Below are 27,144 nucleotides of genomic sequence, written 5' to 3' on the forward strand. Positions count from 1 at the left end.
AAAAACTTTTTGGAACACTTAACTATTTAAAGGTTTACAAAAGTAAATCAGCGAAATTATTTGAAAAAACCGTTGAAAATTTCCATACCGTTAATCGATTTTGCTGAAACTTACTCAAAAACTTTGATTTTTTTTGGTTACTTTGTAAAAATTGTGAAAAAATCCGGGCAATATCCGGACTTTTTTCACGATATCCGGGCAACCGGGCCGGACCGGACTTTCTCGGAATTTTGCATCAAATATCCGGGCAAACCCGGATAAAACCGGGCAACTAGCCGTATAATGTAACAATAAAAAATCGATCATGAATTGTGAATGGAAAAAATCACCTCGAACAGAAATCGAACTCTAGTCTTTTGATTACCTCTCCGACACCTTACCAATAGGCTAAATCGTCGGATGAAAACTAGTCAAGGTGTGGCGCTATAAATCAATTTTAATTCGCTGCTAGATTCAACGGCAGAAAATGCTCATTATGCCTCGATAATATGGTGCTCTATATGCCCCTAGTCAACAAATTTAAGTAAAAACGTGTTTTAAAATTGATAAAAGTGAAAAATCAAAAATTTTATGATGGTAAAAATTGAGAAACAATGTGTACATCATGTTGCAGTGCGTACATTATAGATCAAGGTTATTTTAAGATCATAAGAGCTTATTTCGTGGTGCTCAAAAATTATAATATTTTCGTAACTTGAGAACCAAGCTAGTTTTTTTTAAATATCTCTGTAAAGATGATAAGGAGATTCCTTTTTTTGTGAAAAATTAATACTATAGGAAGTACGAAACAAATCCTCATGAAAATTTATTTAAGAAAATACGTACTTTCGTAGAAAAGCGTAGTGCTCATTATGCCCTGGGTGCTCGTTATGCCCTCATCTCCCCTATGTTATGAATTCAGAGCTCATCTGAATAATTTTTGAATATTAAATCCTGAATATTGAATTCTGAATTAGGAATTTGGTTTTTAATTTATTTCGAAAACTGATTCTCAGAAATCTGATTCCTGAATGCAGAACTCTGTTAAAATATGATTGAAAGTTCAGAATTTATTAATTAACGAATAAAAAACCTGGAATAAATACAAGCAGGTGTCATTTGTTTCCAAGAAATAAATCGTTGAACGACTAACCTGTTTTAGGCCCTGTTTTAAATTTTTAGATGGTATTGATCTTAAGATTCAACAAAATTAAATATCATCAACAGGAATAATAAAGCAAATTTTAATTCAATCTCGAACGGTAACCTGAACACAAAAATATCAAATTTAGACGATGAAGAGAATGTTCAGAATATAAATTCAGTCGATTTGTGTGAAACGTATCAAGACAAACAAAAAAGTAAACAAACATATAAAACAAGGGATTCTTTAAAAAAAGGAATGAGATTTTTGTAGACTGACGAGGAAAAGTAGCTAAACTATTGAAAACAAAAAAAAAAGAAGGAAGAGCTACAACAAATAGTTGGATATGTGTGAGCAAGCTAAGTAATATGTCGAATAATCCACACACAAAATAAAATAGAAGAATCGCGTGCATCTAAAGGCAGCATACACACATTCACACTCACACAGAAACAAACGAAGATTGGAATAAACCAAACGGGAAAAAGCAGCAACAACAACCAACACACACACACACAAACCTACATATGTAGCTCTAAAACTAATAGAAAAAAAACTGTTGAAACATAATCCGGAGAGAAAGAGAATGAAAAAATGGGAATGAGCGAGCTAAGTGAACCGGCAAGAACAATGGTGGTTGGACCGAGCGAGAAAACGTTGTTTTAAATGTAAACAAATAAAGTGAACAATAAATCATGAAATGTGATGCATGTGTTTTATTCAACGGTTTTTTTTTATCACAAATCACTTTTTTTTTCAACTCCAACGATTTTCGGTTTACCAAACTGAAACTACGAAATGTGTACTGTTTTTTTTGTGCAGTGTGTAGTGTTGCGTGCAATAAATATTGGATAGTTTGTTTCATGCAAGCTCACGTTATACTGCAACCAACATTGCAAACAACATCCATTCGGCGCCCCTCTACTGTAACACTGAAATAAATTACACATCAGTTCCAGAAGTTTATTTCCACATTTCATATTTGAATCAAATTTTAAAAAAATATTATAGTTTGTTAATTTTCTATACTCAACCATTCAATTTATTTACTTAAAATTACTTTCAAAATATTACAATTCAATTTTATTTATAAAAATTTATAATAGTTTAAACTTGTTCTGCCTATCCTAGCAGTTCGTGTTCGTGTAGGCAAAAAAAACGTGTTAAGAACCACTCATAAATGGTTCCATCGTCAAAAGCGTGCATCAAACAAAAAAGTCCAAAACAGCTGTCCGTTTTCTTTTGTGTGCTCGGTGGAAATTTGCATAATTTGTGGAAATTTTAATTCTAAATAGTTTACGATAAGATTTAACTGTTGAGTTAACAGCGGTCGTGATGGATTCAACCGAGGAACGGGAACCGAAAAGTTTGTCGCCGCCCCAGATCCACACCGACACTTCGGCCAGCGATGAGGAAAAGTTCGAGGACGCCTCCAGCAAGGATTTCAACGAGAAGGCCGTGGACGAATTGATCCGGGAGGTCACAGGCCTACATCCGGCTGGAGATAGTGGCACTTTGCAGAAGAACAACACCTCGTCGTCGTCGGACCATACGGACAAATTCGTGGACTGCCGGAGCGATCCGGACGGAAGCGACGAAGATATCACCGAGGAAGTGGCGCAACCGGAAGAGGCCGAGCCGGGAAGCGTAACCGAGCGAAAAGCCTGCGAAGATGAGGACTACGTGGATGATAAGATGCAAGCTGAATGGGAGGAATCACTTCCGGAACAGGAAAAATTGGACAACAAGGAACGAGCCGACGAACTGAAGGCCAAGGGAAACGAGCTGTTCAAGGAGGGCGACTACGAGAAGTCTGCCAAAATGTACACGGCAGCGCTGCGTTTGTGCCCGGTGAGGTACGCGGCCGAACGCTCCATCCTGTACGCCAATCGAGCCGCGGCCAAGACCAAACTCAACTTCAAACCTTCGGCCATTGCCGACTGCACCAAAGCTATTCAGCACAATCCAAAGTACCTGAAGGCGCTTTTGAGGTAAGTTCTCGGCACTTGGTGCCTTTTGCTTGATGTTATCCCCATTTTGCGCTTTCTAGTTTCTAATATCATCCCTTCAAAAAGTGTGACATTGAGATTGGGTTCCGGTTTGGTTGTCGTCGAAATTAAATGTGGCTCTGGGTTACATTTCCTCATGAATTTTTCTAAAAGGGATGGCTGAGGTTTAAATGTCCGCTGTCAAAAACTATGCATGTTTAAGTACGCTTTCTAGTTTTGTGATAATCATTGGAAAGGTTAGTTTTGATTCTGGTTCCTTCGGTTAACAAGAACTTAAATCACAAACTAATGTTAACTCATATAAATGGATAATTTTATCATTCAAAAAATGTTTTTACACTGCTTTTGGATAAAAAAAATATTCTCAAAACGCTCAATCTTTATATTTTACTGTACAAATTTTGTCTAAACCTAACCAATTGTTTTTGGGTTAGTGTTTATTTCGTTTGATTTTGATTTATTCACTAAAATTACGGTAGCTTCAAAATTCCACAACATCTGGCTAAGATTCCAGATCAATGTTCTATCGGTCTTCTACATATTAGAAATCGAAACTCGACAGTTGAAAGTTAAAAAAAAAGAATTCTAGCATAGTTGGTTTCAAGTGTTAAATATAACTTTATAAAACATTTCTCAACTAAAACTAATTTCACGCAATTTCTATCTTAAAAAAACAGCAAATACTACAGTACTGTTACTAGGTACAGTAACCATACTATTTTAAAAATAAAACAGTATTTTTACAAGATTTACCTAAATGAGAACCGCTTACTAGTCGTTGAAAAATTGTTTCAAACACATGGCAATGATCTATCTTTCAATTTAAAAATTACGACACATATTTTACTTATTAAGTTAAATATTTTAATTTTAGTTAAGGCTTAAAGCTAAATCTACTTAGCATTTCCCCCGTAACGCCTACAAATGTATTTTTGCGTAAACTAAACGTTTGAAGGGATACAATGATATATAATAAATTTAAATCGGTATTCTAAAACTTGTATAGGTCAATTGCCTCAAAGTATAAAAAAACACAAGCAAAAGATTTTTTAAATAAGTTTATCACCCAGGTGGTAGATCCTTTTTACGGATTGCATTATAAGACAGCGAGCCACCGCATCTTCCCGGTTTGCTACTCTGGGTCCATCGGTCCAATTGGTCGATTCTAGATACTATTTACCCGCCATAAACTCCATCTGGGGCCTCTGGCCATAATTTTCATCCAGACCTGCAACGAAGGCTGTACCCGTGATGGGAGACCATGTCCGCGCTTCTGCGCTCATCGGCTTACTCGGTTTCAAATCAAAACTCCAGCATAATACCCTGTCTCTTGTTACGATTCAAGGCAAAGGACCTCTCCTCTGACGACTTGAGGCCCAACCTTTTCTCGTAACTCGAGGCTCGCTTGGTTTCCAAGACTATCGTGCCCTCCGTCTCTTTTCGAGACCACTGCTAGAGACCAATGACCTCTCCTCTAAAACTTCAGGTCGTGCCTCCGCTTTGTTTGGTTCGAGGCGCTCTCCTCTTTGCCCGTCCGTGTGCCCGTCGAGATAGCTTATTCCGGTCACGGGCCAGTCACAGCACACGTCCGGGGCTTTACGAAACTACTCGCATGATTCCCGGTGAAGATGTCACCCTACACAGACTCGTGAATCACCTGCCGACGACGTGAAGTCGCTCTATCCGAGATTATTCCGCGACGTGAATACTCTTTCCCCTTCGAGTTCGATTGCGTAGAAGATCAAGTCTTATTCCCGAAGCTAACGTTGTAGGGAGCGCGTTCTACTCAGATACTCCGTGGCGGTGGAGTTATCTTACACAGCGTTCGCGACGTCCCTAGCAGCTCGGCATACACAGAAGATAAAGTCTTCTTTGTATGCTTTACTGCTAGGATCAGAGGCACACTACTCGAAGGGTCTCCGCCGAAAGGACATTCTACTCCGACCGGCCAACCCGGTATACGCGGAAAGTAAAGTCTTATCTTCGTACACTTTACTGTTAGGTTAGGACGCACTCTACCCTGAGGGACACCAGCTCTAATGGGTGTCCTTTCAGAGCATGAATTTTGATAGCTTTCTTGTAAGGTTCGGCTTGTCAAATAATTTTGAATAATTTTGGTGAGATATACAGGAAAATCAAATCGAGCTAATTTAGTTACTAAACCTTTGTGCCAAACACTGTCAAAAGCTTTTTCAATATCAAGAAGACCAACACCAGTTGAATTACCTTCAGATTTGCTAGCGTTAATATGCTTCCCGGCGAAGGAGTCACCCTACATCGGTCGTGGACTGGTGCTGGTTATAACTTATCTGCAGGGCAGTCATGATCAGGGTGAACCCATCGCTGGCCACGTGCCAAGTATTGGCATCCTCACACATCCTACGCACGATGTTGTCGGCTGTCGTGTCTGGTCCGTAGGCGGCAAGCATGTTAGTGCGTACCCCTTTGAACCTCGGACAGTTGAACACTACGTGCTCTGGTGTCTCAACTATGTCACCGCAGGTTGGGCAGAATGGCGAGGCCACATGTCCAAACCGATATGGTGGTACTGCATGGAGTATCCGTGACCAGTCAAGAACTGCGTCATGCAGAAATCCACCTCTCGATGTTTCCGACCCATCCATAATCCGACGTTAGGGATCAAGCGATGGGTCCACCGGGCGCGTTCCGAGCTGTCCCACTGGTGCGTCTAGGTGGACATCAAGGCCTCTCTGGCATGTTTCCGAACATCTTCCTCTAACAAGACCGCATGATGGGCATGACCCCCGCCACAACATCAGTTGCTACCGAGGACACTGTTCGGCTTGCGCTGATAACCCGCGGACTCATCAGCCGATGGACGCTGCAGAGCTTCTGCAGATTACAATGCCTGCTCAAGGTTGCCGCTCCGTACCGCAAAATGGACTAGATCACGCACGCCAGGACCCTCCTTCTGCTGCAGCGGATCGCTGAGTTGCTCGACATGGCCCGCGAGAGGTCTGCTGTCGCCATTGCCGCTCTTTTGCAGGCGTAATCGATATAGCCCGTGAAACTCAGCCGAAGTACTTGATCGCATGCTCGGATTCGATAGCGCCAGCTGCAATCGTCCCTGTTTGTGCCGATATCAGTATTCTTATCAGCACTTTCTCAGCCTTGTGATGAGCCAGACGCAATCTCTTGGAGCACATCCAACTTTCCACTTGCTCGATCGCTACTGTGGCGAGTAGCTGGACTGTCCTCTGGGCCCGATGCCAGGAGAACCACGTCGTCGGCGAATCCCACAAAGTTCACTCCCGTGGGGAGATGCAGTCTCAGCAGTTCGTCGTAGACGATGTTCCACAATACCGGGCCAAGTATCGATCTTTGTGGGACCCCTGCCAAGACACACACTCACTTCACCATCCTACAGATATATGTTGAAATCTTCATACGAATAACCAGCGACGACGGAATCTCTGCCCAACTGACGCTGTTGAAGGCGTTCCTTACGTCAAGGGAGACCGCTGCGCAAAACTGGTCTCCTCTCCTCTTTTTCGATGACCTGACTAGTCGAATGACATCCACCATGCTGTGGTCTTTCCGAAAACCAAACTGTTTATCGGAAAGGCCGTTCTCGCCCTCGGTGTAGAACTGCCATCTTCTCCAGCACCTTGCTAGCCGTGTTCGGGAGATATGTCGGGCGATATGCTGATGGGTCACCTGGTAGCTTGCCCGGTTTTGGTAGGAGCACCAATCGCTGCCGCTTCCACAAGTCAGGGAAGTCCCTCTCATCCACATACTGTTGCAGTGATGACCGAAACATTTATGGGTACTCCATGAGCGCGGCCTACGTGCGGGATGCAAACCGGACCCGGAGCTTTGTTCAACTGGACAAAGTCCCGCAAACACAGTCTCGTTTGTACCTTGGTACGTTGCACATCGCTTTGTGTGAGCTTGCAGAAAACTCTTCTCTTCACACGCTATTGTTGAGCCGTGCAATGAATCCCATTGATACTTCAAGGTCACCGAGGAATGATGTACGAGTTCGGAAGTACCACGATAATTACGTCGGACCATATTTAGTCATGGCTGAATCTGTTGCTGGAAATCTCTCCATAACTAAAATCGCGAAGAGTCTTATGAAGAAATTCGCGCAATGCCGGTTTCGAAGACGAAAATGAAGATTCTGATGCGATCAAAGGATGCTGCTAACAAGTTAGCTAGCATCAACACAAGCAAGGAGGTTAAGTTTTTTATACCCTAGCGTTTAGTGGAGTGCCTTGTAAATAAATAGAGTACTATATTACGTGAAACAATATGTTTACCCTGTGAGGCAGTGTGGAAACTGCTGGCGCTTAGGGCATCATAAAAAAGGTTGTAAAAGTGTCAAAAGATGCAACCAATGCTTGGAGCAAACGATTAACGAGGACCACGTATGTGAGGGTACTGAACCGCGATGTGTGAATTGCCTTGGACCCCACCGGTCCAATGATCACAAATTGTGTCCAAAATAATTCTAAAAAAGAAATCAGATAAGGAACGTCAGAATACATTCTCGCAAGGCCGTGTAGATTGGTTTTGCGAACCAAACTCAGTTGCTACTAGCATTAACTCATGCGATCAACAACCGAAATCTGCAGCAGTGGAAGTAGCATGTCAAACAACAATTGCCGAAGTAGCTGGTCCGTCTCAAAAACGTCGTCTCGAGGATGACTCGGAAGATGACCTGCCCAACCTCGAGGTAAATATTTCGAATAGGGTTTGTGAATCTATCCGGTCAACAGTCGAGTCAAATGAAGTTATTGACATTGTTGCCGATGCATTGGAAGTCGCCGATGATGATTTCGAGTCTAGATTGAAAATACAACAGATGGATTTAGCGAAAATTACCGATGCGGTTAATCTGAAAGTTAGAAGCTGTTTGGATAACCTTCGTTTATGAAAATAGACACACCGGTCAATCAAACAGACGCTAATTCTCTGCTATGTCTGCAATGGAATTGCAAAGGTTTACTCACCAAACGCACTTCTTTGATTCCACTTATAAATCCATACAAAATCAACATCTCTCTTCTATGTGAAACCCACCTAGATAAAGATTTATGCTTCAGGCTGCCGCAACACCTGATATTTCGCAAGGATCATAGGCGAAATTCAATGGAAGTAGCGATCGCAATCCGTACTGATCTTAACCCAATAGCCTTTCCTTTATTATATTCTGGTGAAATTCATCACATTGCTTGTCAAATCCAAAGTAACTTTGGCACACTCACTATCGTATCAGTGTACGTACATCCTCAGGCTAACGTGTCTCGAGAGAATTTTGAAGAATTTTTATCGTCTATTCCGAAACCGTGCATTATCGAAGGAGATTTTAATGCGAAGCACTGTTTGTGGGACAACGAATCTGAAAATGCCCGTGGACAATGTCTTCATCAGGCGATGGAAGAATCACATCTTGTAGTTCTCAACGACGTGTAGCGGTCGCACCTTTGGTTAAGCAAAAATTCTTCATTTAGCTGAACATTGTTTCGGGTCGCCTTTTAGTATGCAAGCAGCTTTGGTCGATTCGATGCCTTTGTCGATTTCGATCGAAGAATGAATCCCATGCTTACTTTCTTTTAGCGACATGATGTGGAAAGGGAAAGCAAAACCCGAATCACAGTCAATAGAACGTGCGACGAACTGAGATCGTCAAAACCCCGAAGAGTTTCTAAAGACTGTTCGGGATTAACGTATTTCCGCTTGGGGTCAACGCCCGATATCGCTTTCCCTGAACTGAGGGTGCACACTTCCAATTACTTGGATCCGATTAGTGATCGCGTGTGGAAGTGCCTTTGATTCGCGATTCGTTTTTTTACACCTTTCTTAAAGAAAAGGTACTTAAGTATAGTGATGTAGTTTGGAAATAGTGAATTTCATAACTTTATTTTTTGTGTAGCCCCGTCTTTGGGCTACACATCGCGTCCTAGACAGAAAACAGTGCGTGTAGAAAAGGTTTTTATTTAGCCAGGTAAAGACGTGCGAATTTTTGTGCCCGTGCAAGTGCTAATTTCGATGCCGTACAGGCGCACCTGTTTCACCCACAGCAATAACCGTCAGCATACTCCAGCCACGAACCGGATTCAAACTCGACCACTCGGTTGGATGGACTCCATCGCCACGAGGTAGGCCTACACAACCGCACCGCAAATTCTATTGCGACGGGCCGCCCATCGTGTGTCCGATTCCACGAGTGCACCGGGAGCGAAGCATTGGCAAGAGCATCATCATTAGAAAACCACCATCCATTCGTTTGGGAAACCACCACCAAATTCCCATCTAGCTTGCCAGCGGATCAGGAGCGCAGCATCAGCAGGAGCTCCAACGGTGTTCGACGTCACCAGAGACACCGTCAGCCCAGCTCTCAGCAGGAGATCGGAGCAAGCTACATCGCGGCCACAGGTTTGAACCTCATACTTATTCGGTGAGTCATTTTGTATCATTCGCTCTTGGCTTCTTCCAAACAGAGGCCGTACCACGGCAGCCGTAACTCCGGCACATGATTTGCTGGTTTTAGCCACAATATGCAAATGTGGCATTAAAATGAAATTATGAGCTCTTTAAAACATCAAACATAAAACGTAGGCCTACGTCACTTCATATATTGATGACCCCTGCGAGCCAACATAAATTCTCGAGGTACAGCCATTGATGGATTTTGCAAACCGACCATCATCGAAGCACTGCACGGTAGATAGGGAGAGTAGAGTAAAACATCGCACGCACTGGTAGGAGAGAATAGAAAAGCATATGTACATATAGATTAAGCAAAGAAATGAAAACTGAATTACAAAATTAAAATTATGCAAACTTACCTTTTTACAATAAGATGAACTTGAACCCGTTTTGTAAATACACCATTACCTTCAACACAACTGGAATTTCATCGCAAGCATAATACATGTATGAATTAAATCTCCCGTAGAGTTTTGATCTTTATGATTTCTGAATTCCATCACTCCGCGTGGCGTGTCCGATTTGAATTTTTCTATGATTCTAGCTTTGTGCACTTCCACTAACGTTCGCTCGTTGGTGATGGGTTATTGGTAGTCCTATGATGATTATCTCAGGAATGAGTGATATCGTACCGGATGTCGTTAGAAATATCTTCTAGGATTTGATAATTTTTGGGAGTGTGACCGAGAATCTCTCGAGTTTTATTGGCTTGCTGATACGGAAGTTAACCTTGATCGGTCCGTTATCTGATCGGATAAATTACCTGGACTCGCCTTGAAGTGGGTCTCAGCCGGGCAACTCAATCTTGGTGTGCTGTCCCTTTTAGGGTGGCGCATAAGCAGCACGCTTACTACGAATCGATCGAGGCTGACTACAGACGGTCAACCAACTAGATTCGATGCAAACCGGACGTGGGGCGCACTTGATATCACGCTGGTTTCTTCGAATCTCAGTTTGTGTTTCGACTGGCAAGTATTGGACTCCCCCAACGGAAGCGATCATTTCCCAATAGTTTTTCATTCGAGTCTTACACGCACGATGAAACTCTATCCTGGAATAAATGTTCGTAAAACCGATTGGAAACTTTTTTCGGAACACCTGGAGGATTCCTTCGCTGGAAGGGAACAAACGGACAATTTTGAGACCTTCTTCGAGACCATCTGGCAGGCTTTGAAGAACTCGACACCATCCAGAAATACAGTGGTAAACGACAACCGAATCCCTCAACCATACTAGGATGAAGAACTCACGGAGGCAAAAAACGCTACAAGGCGAGCTTTTCGCATATGGAAACGGGAACTGTGTGCTGAAGCCTACGAATCTTATGGTACTACTGAATGTCGCTTCAGAACACTAGTACGGGAAAAGAAAAAGGAAAGCTGGTAAAATTTCTGTGACGGTTGTGACAGCTCCACTTCGCTCGGAACTTTATGGAGAATGGCCAGAAGATTCAAAGGTCGAGATGAACCATCTGCTGCTCGAAAGATTCCGGATACTGTTGTCTAGGAGTTGATGTGCTAACTCCTAGACAAATTGGCTCAGAAATCAGTTAAAAATCCATCACCAGAATTTGAAAACTGTGCTTGTTGCGAACAAGCTGAGAATACATTTTCAATGGTCGATATTCTCGCAGTTCTAAAAACAGGAAAAGATTCAGCCCCGGGCATCGACGGCGTTCCATATTCGGTTATCAGCATTCTTCCAACGAGCGCTTTCATAAATCTACAGGGAATTTTCGGTAAAATATTTAAATCGGATAAAATACCACGGAGCTGAAAAAAAAACATTTAAAATTGTTCCTATTCCAAAAGCGGGACAGGAACCGAACTCTGTCGATTCTATTCGCAATCGGGCGCACTTGCATCATGTTTCCGCCAAGTGTACGAAATGTTAATTAAGGATCGATTAGAACATTACATCGAAAGCAATCACATTTTCCCGGAGGCCATCAACGGTTTCAGGGAAGGTCGTGGGACGATGGACGCCTTATTTCCATTAATAAATAAAGCCTCTTTTGCAGTTAAACGAAATGAACACGTTATGCTGTGTAGTCTGGACATTAAAGCAGCATACGACAATGTTGAAATTAACATTCTAGTTCGTGAACTCCGACCCTTGGTTGTTCCTGAGTGTCTGATTAAAAGCATCTTTCATTTGTTCGAAGAGAGAATTCTGTGTTTTCAAACGGCCAACGATCTACAGAACGAACCACCTGGAGAGGGCTCCCTCAAGGATCTCCACTTAGCCCTTTATGTTTCAACATAGCGATTGCTGGATTAATTAATAGTATTCCGCAAGATGTTATCACGATTAACTACGCTGATGATACGACGATAGCCATTAGAGGGAAAATTATTCAACGCAGTTCCGAAAGGCTTCAAAATGCACTAGACATTGTAGACCGGAAAATCTCTGATCTTGAGTTGGAGTTGTCCCCGGTCAAATGTAGATGTCTCCTGATCTCTAGAAAACAACACGATTCACTCCCTAGATTGGAAATTGATGGTTACGAACTAGAATACGTGCAATCCTTGAAATTATTAGGTTTGCATATCACCCGGAATTTATCGTGGTCAAATCATATCAACTATATAAAAAAACGAACTATTCCGCTCCTCAATTTCCTGCGTAGTATTTCTGGTCAATCCTGGGGAGTACATCCGATAGCCATGCTGGGTATTTACAAGTCATGTGTACGATCAATAATCGATTACGGATCTATATTATTAACAGACCTACCGCAGAAGGATTCCATAGTACTAGACAGGATCCAATGGGCATGCATCAGGATCTGTCTGGGCTCCACCAAAACTACACATGGAAAAATAGTGTTCTGATTTGTGTTTTTCATTTCTGTCGCTGTAAGTTTGTTGTAAGTTCATGAACGATTTGAACTGCTCTTTCATTTCTAAAATTTCTGTTTCTCATATTTATTGTACAAAAAATTGACGAAAAGCTAAATTTATCGCGATATCTCAATAAAATCCAAAATAAGTTTTGGAAAAAATAAAAGAAAATTAGGATGAATTTCAAAACAACTGATTGATAACAGAACAAATCAAAAGCACATAGTAGGCAAAATGCAAATTAAAAAAAAGTTTTGTTCTGATGAAAATATAGCCAAAAATAAATCACAAAAAGGAGAAAAAAACATACCTTGCTAAAATATGTTCTACCGGCGTTCATACTACAAAAAACACATCAGGCATATGCTGGTAAACAAAAATAACACCTCCGGAAAATTTTCACAATACAGCAAACTTTTCTGTCGCAATCTATCCGTATAACATAAGCAGCCCATCTCTAGCCAGACACAACCGATGCCAAACCCTGGTCCAGCAATAGCAGCACATCCTCGGAATGATTCACAAAATCCACTTAAAAGTTTAACCTTTTCGAAAAAAATCTAGGTGGCATCCATCGTGCTTCTGTTTTTCTACACCCAAAATAATCCGCACGTCGTGGCTACGTGAAAAACTACATAATTTGTATCCAATTGATTTTCACGTGAATTGTACAAAAAAAAGTATCTAAACGCTCCCCTAATAGGAATTTTTGCTTGGTGAATATCGCGTTCAACTAACGTGAATTTCAAGTGAGTTCAACGCGATGTGATGATGGAAGCTACTTTAAATGATGTTTGAATCTTTTCTATAAATATATTTTCGTCTCTACTTTCAGTAATAAAAAATAAAAATAAATTTAATTTTATCGAAAACATAATTTATTTAAACTACCGTCACTGTTCATACACGTACACTGTCGCTTCAGTAAATTGTCATAAGAAAACTCAATTCCGGGACCTCTTGCTATGTGGAATCCTGTGGAAACGAAAGTCAGCAAAACTCACATGAAACGTTTATTAAAAGTAGCAGGTTTTCCATCAGGACCAGTAGAAAAAGAATTTTTGAGCTTAGCTACTGCTTTGGGGATGACTGCATCCTCAACCACAATGTTGTTTATAGAGAACCCAAGTGGCACAATATTCCTGACTGCACTATCCAAATGTTTAGGGGATGTCAACGCTGTATCATAGATAGACGAGAATTTTTCGGCAAAGAGATCACAGACTCCACAATCAGAGTTCGCCGTATTTTCATCCAGAAACATTTTAGTTGGCAGACCAGGTTCATTCCGCTGACTTTTAACATGTTTCCATTCCAAAACTAGTTTAGTCTGGACCTGAGATCACGCTGAACTCAAGCTAGATAGTTCTGGTGACAACGTTTTTTTACCTTTTTTTTCTAAACAGCATTTAGTCTACGAATGTCCTTAGTGTGTAGGAGGATCTAGATTTGTTATAATTTGTAAGGGCCAATCTCTTTGCAGTCTTTAGTCGTCGCAGTATACAAGCAGAAGTTAGGGACTAAGCAAGTTTCATGCTCTCTATTTGAATCTGGAGTTATTATTTAGCAAGAGAAACTGCAAACAGTATTGTAATGAAAAGCAAGAGTATGGATACTAACATCCTTTCATAGGTAACAGGTGTTTCGTGTTGTGATGGTATTTTCTGTTCCTACGTCTGACGTGATCTTGAATGTACAAACGTGACTTGGTGCCACTGAAGAATTAACTTTCCTCAAAAGGTGCAGCATACTTGTGCACTTCTGCCAAGCTTCCGGTGCCTCAATGTGTTCATTTTCTTCTTTCAGGAGCACTTTGGCCCAAAACATGCCTGGGCCGAGTTCTAGAAATTGACGACTGCAATAGATCACCGAGAATTACTTATACCCAATTTGGTATAATGACACAGGAACCGACTCTTAATTTGATTGTATAAATGGAGCATCTTTCCCATATTGCATATTTATTGCTTAATCCATTCGTAAAATTTTATTAATTTATTATCTTATTTAATTCAGTGGCAGTTCTAATACAATCAAACTAGGATAGGTTTTGCATTGAGTATTTCGAATAAAAATGATCTCGCTTAGCAGCAAAGTATAAAGGGTGTGGTTCAATGAAAGCCGGATATGAGAAGTATTGAGAAAACTCGTATTTTATTGGGATTTGAATTTTAACCATTCAATTTTAAGGTTTGGGTATTATTATTGATCGAAGTTCTCAAATACTATATTCACTAGTTCAAGATAAATTTAGAGAATTTAACAGCACTTTACAAAGTATTTCTTATTGTCTTCTATGAAATCGTTACCCAAACTCAATGTCACACACCGTTCAGGCTTCGGATCTGCATGGTATTGCCATTATCATCCCACCATATCACGTGCTCTCATCCAAACAAAAAAAATCACATGCAACATCAACCCCGTGCGGTGTTGTTCTGTTCGTCGTCTCTTCAAGGCTTATCGAATCCACTTCCAGACGTGCGACCTTGTACGAGGAGGCGGACAAGCTGGACGAGAGCCTGGAAGATTTCAAGCAGATCCTGGAGCTGGATCCCTCGAATGCCGAGGCTAGGGCGGCCCAGCAACGGCTGCCCCCCAAGATTCAGGAACGGAACGAAGCCCTCAAGGAGGAAATGGTCGGCAAGCTGAAGGATCTCGGCAACATGATCCTGCGCCCGTTCGGCCTTTCGACCCAGAACTTCGAGCTGAAGCAAGATCCCTCGACCGGATCCTACTCTGTTAACTTTAAAAGCGGCAAGTAGTTAAACTCCATATATCAACCTCTATATTATCGAATTCGAAGCGTGTGATTGAGTGAGTGATGGAATAAGCGAAAGTGAGCGTTTGAGTTTTTTTTTCTCTTTTGTTTTCGTGGTTCGGAATGCAATATACACTTGGTAGAGCTAGTGTTAATAAATAATATCTTCTAATTACAATGTAAGCTATGTGTTGAACTTTTTCCGTAGCCGGGGTATCACATTCCTTGCTTGAATAATTAATCGTAACAGATGTCAATAAATAATTTCAAAAACCTGGCTCGCGAATGTTTCGGCATAATTCCTTATACAGGATTTATGTTCGTCTCTGTCGCATCGATAGAAATTGGCAGAATATTTTTCATAAGTCTTCATTTGGCATGAGAAAACTTTACAGATATGATTAATGAATTTTAAGTTATTTACATACTCAGTTGATAACTACGAGCGTAACGGCGCGTGTTTCAATCGGGATTTTCAATCAAGTTTTTCTTAGCGATAACGGTTTTTCGGCACGGTGATTTTCATTTTGAGAGACAGCCAGTAGTTTGAAGCAACATAGCGTGGTGAAGTTTTTTCGCTTCCGGTTCGAGCAAAAACGATATTAACGATAACACTATCTCACCAAAACACCAAATTGGATAGTGTTGTTATTGTTTTGGTTTTCGGTAGTGGCAGTGGATTACCATAACCAGCTCATCCCGCTGCCATAATCTAACCTGGAGCGTAGCAACGAAGAGCCTAACTTCAGGCGTTTAACTGCTCGAAAAGCTGTGATCTCTTCGGCTCCTTTTACATAAAAAGGTTGACTGGCTCACTTAAGCATCACGTGTTGAAAATATTTGCATTGAGTAGAGCATAGAACAACGAAACGTGGTACCTTCGCCCTTCGCGTTTCCGTTATTCGCCTAGGGTAAAGGGCTCTACTACTCCTCTAGAGAGTGGGTCTGTTTGTTTTCCGTAGTAGTGGTACCTTAGCCTCTTGCTACTACGTGAGGCGCCAGGTTAAAAAGCTTCAACGGCTTGTACCTTCGTGCGCCTTGGGTCGTTGAAATTGGACAAGGGTAAAGCGCATCGTATCTGCTCATCGAACGAATACGTTACTAAATCTTCAACTCTACCTGAACACAGTTACCATATACTGTGTGACGCCAGCAACATTCGCTATCGAACGAAATAACCAGCTAGCCTTATGGCTAGCTCGGAAAGCCCCCCGGGGGGAGGCTCCCCGCCGGGCATAACGTACAGCCGAACACTGCCTGAGTGGTTCGGTTCACACGAAGATACCGTTATATTGCAGATGAACCCAGCCGATGGGCACAACCTTCCGAAGAATCCTTTCACTATCAGCAAGTCAGTCCAACTTGACGGTGGCAAAATTGAATACGCCAAAACCGAGGCCAAAGGAACCAAGTACATCATCAAGGTTCGTGGTCGAAAGATGGCTGAAAGACTATTGAAATTAGAAGCTCTAATCCATGGGTGGCCAACATTTTCAACAGGCGGGCCAAATTTCAGAAATGAGATTGGCTGACGGGCCACAAAAACAAATTGTTCTGGAGTATTAAAAAAATTAAAACAGATTTTAGAAAAAGCTATGAAAAAAACATTTGCCTAGGTCACATTGAGTATAAATTCATCTTAATAAGTCATTCATGTTACTTGCATATTTTTAATAAATTTCGCTCCACTTGAAAATTAGTAGAAATATTATGCATTACGAAATGAATTATCCCTTCCAAATTATGTATGTTTTCAAGGAATTCATAGCCTCTTCGGTTTAATCATCTCAAAAATGTCAAATCGCGAGACTACAATGGACATCAAGTCAATTTTATGGTCTCCAAAATAAAAAAAAGACCGCCCATTTCCAAAGTTTTCAAGTTCACCGTTCTCCTTAGAAATATTTGATAGACAAATTTAGAATAACTGCAGAGTGGAATTGTTGAAAAAAAAGTAACGGTCACAAGTTTTAGACGTTTAAAAGAATAACTATTTCAAAAATATTTATTTTACCTTAACATCAACTCAATCCAACTATTTTCAAATTTTCCAGTATCTCGATTTGAAAAGTGTATTAGGAATGACTTCTTCAAACGAGATGAATACGAGTTTGATTGTTTTATAATAATTCTTGAAGAATATTTTTAGGTCGTTCTTTTGAGAGATTTGTCAGTACCAAACCGGTTCTAGTTTCATTCTACTACCCAACTGCGAAATCTGTCTAGTTTTTCATTATTGATGTACACTAATACAAAGCACGTTGCCAATTAAAATATAATTAGATTTGGTTTATTTTCAAAAAATACACCCTTCTCTGGAAAGCTGAGCAAAAAATTAAAAATTGAAAAAAATTACAGAGCAAGCTTTCGATATGTTACATAATTTGTAAAAGTTATTAAATTTTTATGGATGAACGAAGGTTTTGAAATAGAATTCAAGTTACGAATGGTTGAAGTTGTTGTGAAAATATTATTGTTAAGTAAACTGTTAAGTCTAAACATAACACGAGAATTTTCACACAAAGGGTTGTCATCCAAGTGAATGACACGGGTTCCAACTTTGAACTGATTTTATTCGGTTTGTTTCAAACATCACTCGAGGCTCGTTCCCGAGCGAGCCGTGCCGCCAATTCTTCCATTTTCTGCAGACGGCGCACATTTCGTCGCCATCGCCAAACGATGATTATGATGATGATGATGACCACGAACAACGCGTCGATCGAGTACCCGATCGCGTTGTGTGTGGAGATGTTGTTCTCCACGTTTACTTCTGGTTCCGATGAGAATGGCCACATTCTGGTGTTTGGTTGCACTTTGATTGATGATTGCAACTTTGTTGTGGCCGGGTTTTAAAGGCTGGGGCGTTCGCTCGGGAAGGGTCAATATAATCGAGTTCGATATAACTGATGACGATGCGATGAACCTGGTATGGGATCAAAGTCCAATCGCAATCGCACCACTTTGTGCCGTAACAGAAACAAATTATTATTTTTTAATTTTCCTTTAACTGAATTTCTTATTACAAATTAATTCTTTTCGCTTGCTTTTAACAATTTTCATTAACAATAATTTCAATTATGATTCGGTGATTTTATTTTAATTTTTTAACGATATTTATAGGGCCTTACTATCTTTTTGAAGCTATCTGAACTCCTCATTATAAAACTAGAGTCCGCTTGAACGTGCTAAATTCTAATGATATGTAGTCACCAAAACCCAATCGGAAAACATTCAAAAATGTGTGATGGAATTTGCAGATAATGTGTTAAATGCCGTACAATTCTGATATTTTAAAAATTGTAATTGTAATCGTTTTTTTTTCAGTGACGGTAACCTTTTTCGTAAAGTTACCCAAGCAACCAAAAGTCGCGTTTTTACTTAACTCCGAACTCCGAAGTTCACATTTGGCTGAAAAAATGTATTACGGGAACTTCAGGTGACTATTGTCGCGTAAAAGTTACTCAGGAACTTCCATCGCCCTTTGAAAGGTTAAACTGTCGATAACGGAACTTCAAAGCGCTTTTAATGGAACTTCTTTCAAGAAGGTCGATAACGTTCTCGTAACATTCCAAAACGCACCATTAAGATACTTGAAGGTGTTTTAAAGAACCTATATGGGAAATCTAAGCGACATGTCAAAAATGTTGTGGTTGTCAGAGCAATCTGTCAATCGGATTTTATTTTCGGCGCGTAGAAGTTTCTTGACATTCTCTTAGAAGCTGAATAGCGTTCTCTACAGCCACCTAAACGAACTTGAAAGTAGCTTTAAGAACTTAAATTTTGCGCTGATTAGCATTCTCTTCAGACACAAACGAGAGCTGATTAAGCTTCTATGGAACCTTTTTAAGGGAATTCTGGTTGCTTGGGTATATGAGGCCCTTATATCCAAAGGGGTATAAGTGCAAAAATAACCGATTTTGAGTAAATAATGCCAATTAGCTCTTCATGTTTAAATTTATATTTTGTGATTTTTTTTTCACAACCAATTTTCATTTTATATTCGGATACTTTTACATTCGACAGAAAGTTGAAATATTCGAAAAATGTATCAAAAATTGCCAAACACCACAATTTAAAAGCGTGTTTTCTCGAAATAAGTCTTTACACACTTTTATTCCTTTGCCTTATATCATTTCCTAGCAATTTTCAGATCTTTGTTTTGAGATAAGCTGGAGTTGATTCAGATACATATATTAAATATATCTGAAAAGCTTATCCAACTGATATAATGAATAAGAAAAAACGTTCAGTTCTTGAAACATGGCTTTTTCAAAATGAGCTTCGCGGGCCACAAAAAGTTGGTCGCGGGCCACATGTGGCCCGCGGGCCATGGTTTGGCCACCCATGCTCTAATCGATGGAACACCAATCCAAATGATACCGCACCCCCAACTCAACTTCTCGCGTTGCGTTGTTTCCTGTCGTGATGCCATTGACATAGACGAATCCGAGATACTGAACGAATTAAAAAGCCAAAACGTTACAAACGTCCGACGAATCAAAAGGAAAGTTTAGCAGAAAACAGTAAATACTGCCACACTCGTTCTAACGGTAGCGGGCATCAAAAAAACCAGAATACATCAATTTTGGTCTCCTCCGTATTCCAACCCGTGCCTACTACCCAACACCGATGCTTTGTTTTAAGTGCTACAGCCAATGAAAGATGCCAAAACTGCTCTCAGGAGCACCCAGGAAAATGTGAATATCACACATTCTGTCATCACTGTCAAAGTGGTCATTCAGCACTTAATCGCCAATGTCCAAAATATGTTATGGAAGACAAAATATGCAAGATGCAGGTAGATCTTAAAATGTCTTTCCCTGAAGCCCGACGTTTATATGAAACGAATAATAAACAGCAGTCATACGCCGAAATCACTTCACCAAAATCACCGCTACAAGAAGAAATTGACAAAAAGGACCAGGCCATCCAACAGCTGCAGAAAAAAATCACAGAGCTCGAAAGTATCAACAAAAATTTGCAGTCTAATTTTCTTAAGGCGAAAACATGGATCCAAAGATCACAAAGCCTAGAAAGGAATCGCGCCGGAAGTCAAGACAGAAAGCAACTCTTGCCAACAAATGCCATACAAATTGTAGTCGAACCGCCGAGAAATGAAAACTCAACCAACGCTTCAAGAGCACAATCACAGCAGTCCAACCGCCCAAGTCGCTCATTGTCACCAGCTCAATCCCAAGCAAACCGTTCAACAACACCGATCAAAAGAAACCAAAGCGACTCTCTCAAACAAACGCAACCACCACTGAAAAAGCAAGCAACCACCCAACCACCTCCCGAATCCGAAGGCTCCGACGATCTAGGATCCGAAACCGAAGTACCAATGGACAGTTGCAGCCAGGATATCCCAACAAACATTTTGGCTGATTAAAAACGCCAACTCACTGAACAAAAGCTGAGGTAAAGCGTGATTGCTGTTTCAGCTTGCTGGCTGAATAAAGCCCTTTTTCAGCAAAAAATGTTTGTTGGGATGTTCTCCCAAAATTAAAATAGCAAAATGACCACCTCTCAAAATTCTTCAACACAAAACCCGTCCCCACAAGACTCGGAACATCAACAAGGATCGCCCCAACACAACCGCAATCAGGTACAACCCGTGACTCTAGAATCACCCATGCTCAACACCTCAACCACAACAAACCATCGCACAAATCGTAACTACAGTAGAAACCGCCCTCAAATAAGAGAAGAAACACTAGTCCTGCAGTGGAACGTTTGTGGTGCCCACCCACGCAGAGCAGAACTCCAGCATCTTATTACCCGATACGACCCAGTTGCAGTTGCCATTCAAGAGCTTCGTACATCTAATCTACAACGGTATGTTAACAACTTTACCTGGTTTTCATCTCCTAGCATATACCCTCACACATCAAGCGCCGGGATCGGAATTAGAAATGGTATTCCGTTCTTCCAAGTAGGGGAGGAGCGGGCTATATGCGCCTATTAAGCAGAACACTGATTTAATCAAATACCACATCGAATATGTGTACAAAAACTAGATACACGTGTGCAGGCATCTGTTTTCTATACAATGGAGTAATTTTTATGTTAAAATTTTCTTCTGTTTCCGAGAAAACGATTTAATTGTAAGTATTGTCTAAAATGCCGAACCTCAAACCGTGCGGGCTAAATGCGCCTATTTATGTTTTGAACAAAATTTCTGTTTTTTGGGAAACATTTCCTTATAATTTCATTGAAACTGCTAGAAAGCAATAATTTCCGTACGACAAAGTTGAAGTTTTATGAAAATCTATGTATATTATAATTTTATGGAAGAAAATAAAAGTTAGGGTTGCCATACTATGGAGGCAGTTCATCCATGAGAAAAACTTTATCAAATCTGTTTTTAGATCTTCAATTCTCTCTAAAGATGTTATTCAGAGCTTAGATTTGAAGGTTCAATGATAAAAATCATTTATTTATTCTATTTAACCTGTTATTTAAGGATGGAGGCATTTTACAAACATGATGGGGGCATACAAAAACACTCTATTATTTCACTATATAATCATTATTAAACCTCCACAAAAGCTGAAATATGTTTAATTTCTTAAGTTCATTTGAGTAAGAAGCAAATACCATCCTAGTTTTTGTTTTAAACTCCTTTACGTATCATTTTTAAAAGTCGAAATATTACATCAAAATGTATCAAAACCTTGTATGATTTTTTAAATTTTTTTGAGTTTGTGAATGCATAAAATTCTTTCTTGCCTTATGTTCTAAGCGTATCACCCTCAAAATGCAGTGGTCAGGTAAGCTGTCTAGTCAGCCATTTCATCAAACAGCCGTAGGGTCATTTAACCCGATAGGCCCATTTAGGAAACCTTTCCCCTAAGCCTAAACACAAACCTTCCTGTGTGCGCAGTTACCATCGAAGTACCCATCAAAGTCACCATCTTATCGACCTACATCCCGAATAGAGAAACCCTCACAACATTTGAAACGGAGTTCGAAAACATAATCCATTCTCTTCCACACCCTCTTCTAATCGTTGGCGATTTCAACGCCCATAGTACATCCTGGGGTGGAAACGCACTGATCGTCGCGGCTGTCTTATTGAAAAACTTAGCGCTGAAAATGCACTCATAATTCTAAATTCTCTTGACCACACCTACTTCCACCTATCCAACGGCACAACTAGTGCAATCGATCTTTCTTTGGCATCGCTATCCATCTGCAACCGTCTCTCATGGCAAGTCGAAAACGACCTATGCGGTAGCGATCATTTTCCGATTAGAATCACCTTAAATACACAATCGAAAGTGCAGAAGCATCGTCCCCGCTGGCTAGAAAATCAGGCTAACTGGCAGCTTTTCGAGGAAACCTTACAAGAAACAATAGACCCTAACGCTACACCCACACTAAACGAATTAACAGAAGCAATTATCAAGGCAGCCGAGGCCAGCATCCCCCGCACTAGCGGATACTGCCAGCGCAAGGCCGTTCCTTGGTGGAACGAGAGAGTTAAGGAATTGATCAAAGATCGTAGAAAAAAATTAAGAACCCTGAGGAGTCTTGCTCCGGACAATCTCAGTTTTGCTGACGCTTTGAAAACCTTTCAAATAGCACGCAACGCCTCACGCCGCGGTATAGCGGATGCAAAAAAAGCTTGTTGGGAAAACTTCGTTGCGTCTTTCTCCTCGGCAACTCCCACATCGGTAATGTGGCAAAACTTCAATCGCTTTTCTGGAAAGCGCAAACCACCAAGAATGGTGCTTAAAACACCCAACGGATTAATAGATGATAGTCAGCAAATCGCAAACTTTCTCGGTGATCACTTCCAATCCATGTCCGACCAACCACTACTTCCTTTCCCTCCTGCACCAAGAAGCACCCGTCATAACCGAAAAGCCATATCGGATTTAGAAAAGAAATTTTCTATCAACGAATTTTTCACTGCGTCAAAATAAAAAAAAAGGCCATTCTGTTGGACCGGACAACATAAGTAACGAAATGTTGCGTCGACTCCCTATTGCAAATAAAACACAACTTCTGGATCGTTTGAATGAGTTATGGGAAAATGGAACTTTTCCCTCTTCATGAAAGGAAGCAATAATAATACCCATTGCGAAGGCTGGCAAAGATCCCAAAATAGCAAGCAACCAGAGACCTATATCGCTTACTAGCTGCCTTGGAAAAACTATGGAGCGTATGGTTAATCGTAGGCTCGTTCAGTGGATCGAAGATCGACAATTGTGGAGCTCAAATCAATACGCCTTCAGAAAGGGGAGAGGAGTTGATCAATACCTCACGGAATTGGAGGCGGCGCTAGATGGTCCGTTTGAAAAAAAGCAACACTCCGAGTTAGCCTTACTTGACCTTAGTAAAGCGTACGATACCGCACTAAAAGCACCGATACTTGCAACCCTTGCAAAATGGGGCATCAGTGGAAAACCATATATGTTTCTGCAAGATTTTCTCACGAACAGAAAATTCAAAGTGTCGGTCGGTGGAGCTTTTTCCGAATTAAAATCCCAGAAAAATGGAGTCCCCCAAGGATCAGTCTTGGCCGTAACACTGTTCCTTATCGCAATGGAGCCGCTGTTCGAAAGAATTCCTCGTGGGATCCAAACCTTTGTGTATGCCGACGACATTGTTCTGCTTGTATCAGGTGTACAAGTCAAAAGTCTAAGGAAAAAACTGCAAAAGGCAGTTACTTCCGCTGTAGAATGGGCTGCTGAAATTAAGTTTACTATCTCATCAGAAAAGTCAAACATCCTTCACATCTGCCGTAGGAGGAAACACAAAGCAGCTCCCCAAATAACGATCCTCGGAGAAAGTGTTCCTGAAGCGAAAAAAGCTCGCATACTTGGAGTGACTTTTACTAAAACCCTCAATTTCGCGTCTCAGATATTTGAAACTAAGACAGCACTGCAATCTCGGTTAAATCTGCTACGTGCCATAGGCGGCCGACCATATGGTGGTCAGAGGAACTGTATCCTGAATCTGTTCAAAAGCATAGGTGAGTCAAAAATGTTTTACGGCATAAACACGATAGCGAGAAAAGGCACCAACTCACTAAAAGCGCTCATGCCCACATACAACTCCGGAATACGCATCGCAGCAGGAGCTATGCGCAGCAGCCCAGTTCTGTCAATGCATGCTGAGAGTGGAACACTTCCGTGGAACTTTCGTCTCACTGAACGCCTCACAATTAATTCGATACGCATGCTTGAAAAACCACATGGTCTAATAACTCCCGCCTCGAAGAGGTCACTGGAGGCTTTCGAAACGCTTACGGGAAAAACGATTCCCACAATAGCTCGTTCTATCACAGTCAGCACTCGACCCTGGAACGCGGAAAATCCAAACGTAGATTGGTGGATCAAAGAACAATTCAAAGTTGGAGAAAACAATCAGAAAGCAGTCCAGCTGTTCAAACACCACTCAGAACAACGCTACACAAACTTTCTGAAGATATTCACAGACGGCTCAGTAGCGAATAACCAAGTGGGCTTCGGTGTTTCGTGTGAAAATAGACAGTCATTCTACCAACTCCCCGAACTATGTTCCATTTTTTCCGCTGAAGCAATGGCAATACTTTACGCCCTGAAAAATATAGCGGCCAAATCTAGATATCGTTCAGTAATTTTCTCGGACTCGGCCAGTGTTTTGGCAGCAGTGGACGCCGGTAATTCCCTGCATCCATGGGTGCAAGCGATAGAGGAAGAGCAGAAAAAACTAAGTGCCACATTATGCTGGATTCCTGGGCATGTTGGCATCGAAGGAAACAGAAAAGCGGATGAGTTGGCGGCAAAAGAAAGAAACGGACCAAGGAAGTCAACTGAAATCCCAGCTCACGACGTTATCACCTGGGTGAGATCAGAGTTGAGAATTAAATGGGAAGAAGAATGGCAAAGTAACCGGCAGCTGTTTCTAAGAAGAATAAAAAACAATACTCTACGATGGATGGATAGAGAGGACCCCTTGAAACGACGTGCCCTTACCAGATTGAGAATTGGACATACCCTACTTACACACCTGGAATTTTTCACTAAGGGCAGAAACACAGTGCACGCGAGCGAGCGAGCGAGCGATTTTTGAATGAACCTGAAATGAATTTCGCGCGAACATTGTTCAGGATCGTTCACAGTGCACGCGACGAACGGGATGCGATTTACACTGAGAAAAAACTTTATGGATAGGAAAGAAAAAAATATTTATGTAAATCAATTTATAGGGAATTGAAAGAATAAATTTTAAGAGGCTATTTTTGTTTAAATCATTATGAAATAATTCGTATGTGACATTCAATTAAATTTTTTAACAGCGTCTTATTTCAATTATTTTTATTGCCGAATCCACAAACCGGAGTTTTCATCGCTATTAGCGCCGGCGACTTTCACTGACGTCAAATCATGTTGACCCGACAAATCCACGTCACGTGACTCGCAGAATAAGCACCAAAGATTTTATTTCAAAAGCTTTTTATAATTAATGTAAGATAAATTTGTTCTAGAGTCATATTTATCATTTAATCCTTGCTCATGTTACAGATTGAACAAGTAAAATTTACCTTTTTCTGGATATAAATGTTCTGTGCTCAGCAGTTGAGTGTTTTCTTTGGTTACAGCACGGATAAAAAACTTTATAGGTTGTTATCAAAATTCGTATGGTTGGCTCGATAACTACGAACAAACTAGCGTTTATGTAAAGATGATTTGGCTGTAGAGAATTTCTCAACCGCTTATCGATAAAATAATTCAACAGCTAATAGTTTTGACTATATTTTTTCTAGTATGCATTACAATCTGATAGTTATAGTTCTCAAATATCACTGATGCTTGACTAGACCTCGGATTTCGTATGAACAAGCAAGTTAATTATCTGATTTAGAGGAAAAAAAGCCAGTAGTTATTTCTTATGGAAGGGGTCGACCAACACGAAGCGGAAAGGTAAATATGATTTATTTTTTTCAGTTGTTTTCTTTACAAAAACAATATTTTAATGTTTTCAGATACATATAGAGAGGGTTTACTTTGACTCCCGAAGGCCAATCCGGAAGATCGAACAAAAAACAGTGATAAATAAGATCATATCACGTAAGTTACATAGTATTCTTAAGTTATTGAAATTTTTTATCACAATCATATTTTCACAAGAGCTATTATTTTCTTGCAGGGCGCCGGCTGTTCTACTTCTACCTAAAAAAATTAACAGCATTTTTTTAAGGTCATGGTGCCGGCTCCCTCCGCAGAAGAAAAAAACAAACAATGCAGAGGTTAACATAAAAAATCATGTCACTGATCGTATATATAATTAAATAAAAAATTAATAAAAATGCGTTTCATTAAAAAAAACAATGCATTTTATCTGCTCAAATTAATTTAATTAATATTTTGAATCTACGATGCCCCACGTTCACGGGGAGAAGCATTTACAGTAGAAACAGCCATACGAATGATTGAATGAAAATTCCTGTTGAATTCTTAGCATCGATGCGATCGCTAAATCAGCCATTTATCCTTTCGTGGCAAAGTATCATCTGATTGTTTATGTAGACATATTTATGTTCATGTAGACGCGTAAAATAACTGAAAAATCTATATACTTTTCTCCGTGAGATGTTAGGATGCTATAAATTTTTCTAGGAGTTTTCATTGTGAGTCCAATCAACTGATTTTGATCTGGTAGCAGCGTTTTTTTTTCAGTCGACATATTTTGAACTGTATAATCATGATTATAGTAATTTAAGATGAAGGGAAATGATAAATAACCATTTTTGCAGCTAGTACTTTAAAAATTTTTCAGCTAATCTACTCTTGTTTCAAATATTTAAAACAATATCCATATATCAATTTCTCTAGGAGAAGTTATTTTATTTGTTCTTAAAGAAAAGGAGTATTTGTTTTTCTTAAATTATTCAAGCAATTAAAAATGGAATGAAAAAATTTTGGATCCTGCGATACCTGATGACCACGCAATTTGTCA

General features: G+C 40.5%; 1 protein-coding gene across 2 annotated transcripts; it reads left to right on the top strand.

Moving 5' to 3' along the window:
• The first annotated feature begins 2,319 nt into the window (after positions 1-2,319).
• On the top strand, positions 2,320-15,378 carry LOC129757305 (tetratricopeptide repeat protein 1). 2 transcript variants are annotated; one of them, XM_055754484.1, is made up of 2 exons: positions 2,320-3,114; positions 14,893-15,378. In XM_055754484.1, exons 1-2 carry the CDS (start codon positions 2,459-2,461, stop codon positions 15,197-15,199), a joined length of 963 nt encoding a protein of 320 aa, XP_055610459.1. In that variant the 5' UTR covers positions 2,320-2,458; the 3' UTR covers positions 15,200-15,378. The 2 variants fall into 2 exon arrangements, with proteins under 2 accessions (XP_055610459.1, XP_055610460.1); XM_055754485.1 differs by having other exon boundaries at positions 14,914-15,378.
• The last annotated feature ends 11,766 nt before the right edge of the window (positions 15,379-27,144 follow it).

This window comes from Uranotaenia lowii, chromosome 3 (genome assembly GCF_029784155.1).
Source record: "Uranotaenia lowii strain MFRU-FL chromosome 3, ASM2978415v1, whole genome shotgun sequence".
NCBI lineage: Eukaryota > Metazoa > Arthropoda > Insecta > Diptera > Culicidae > Uranotaenia > Uranotaenia lowii.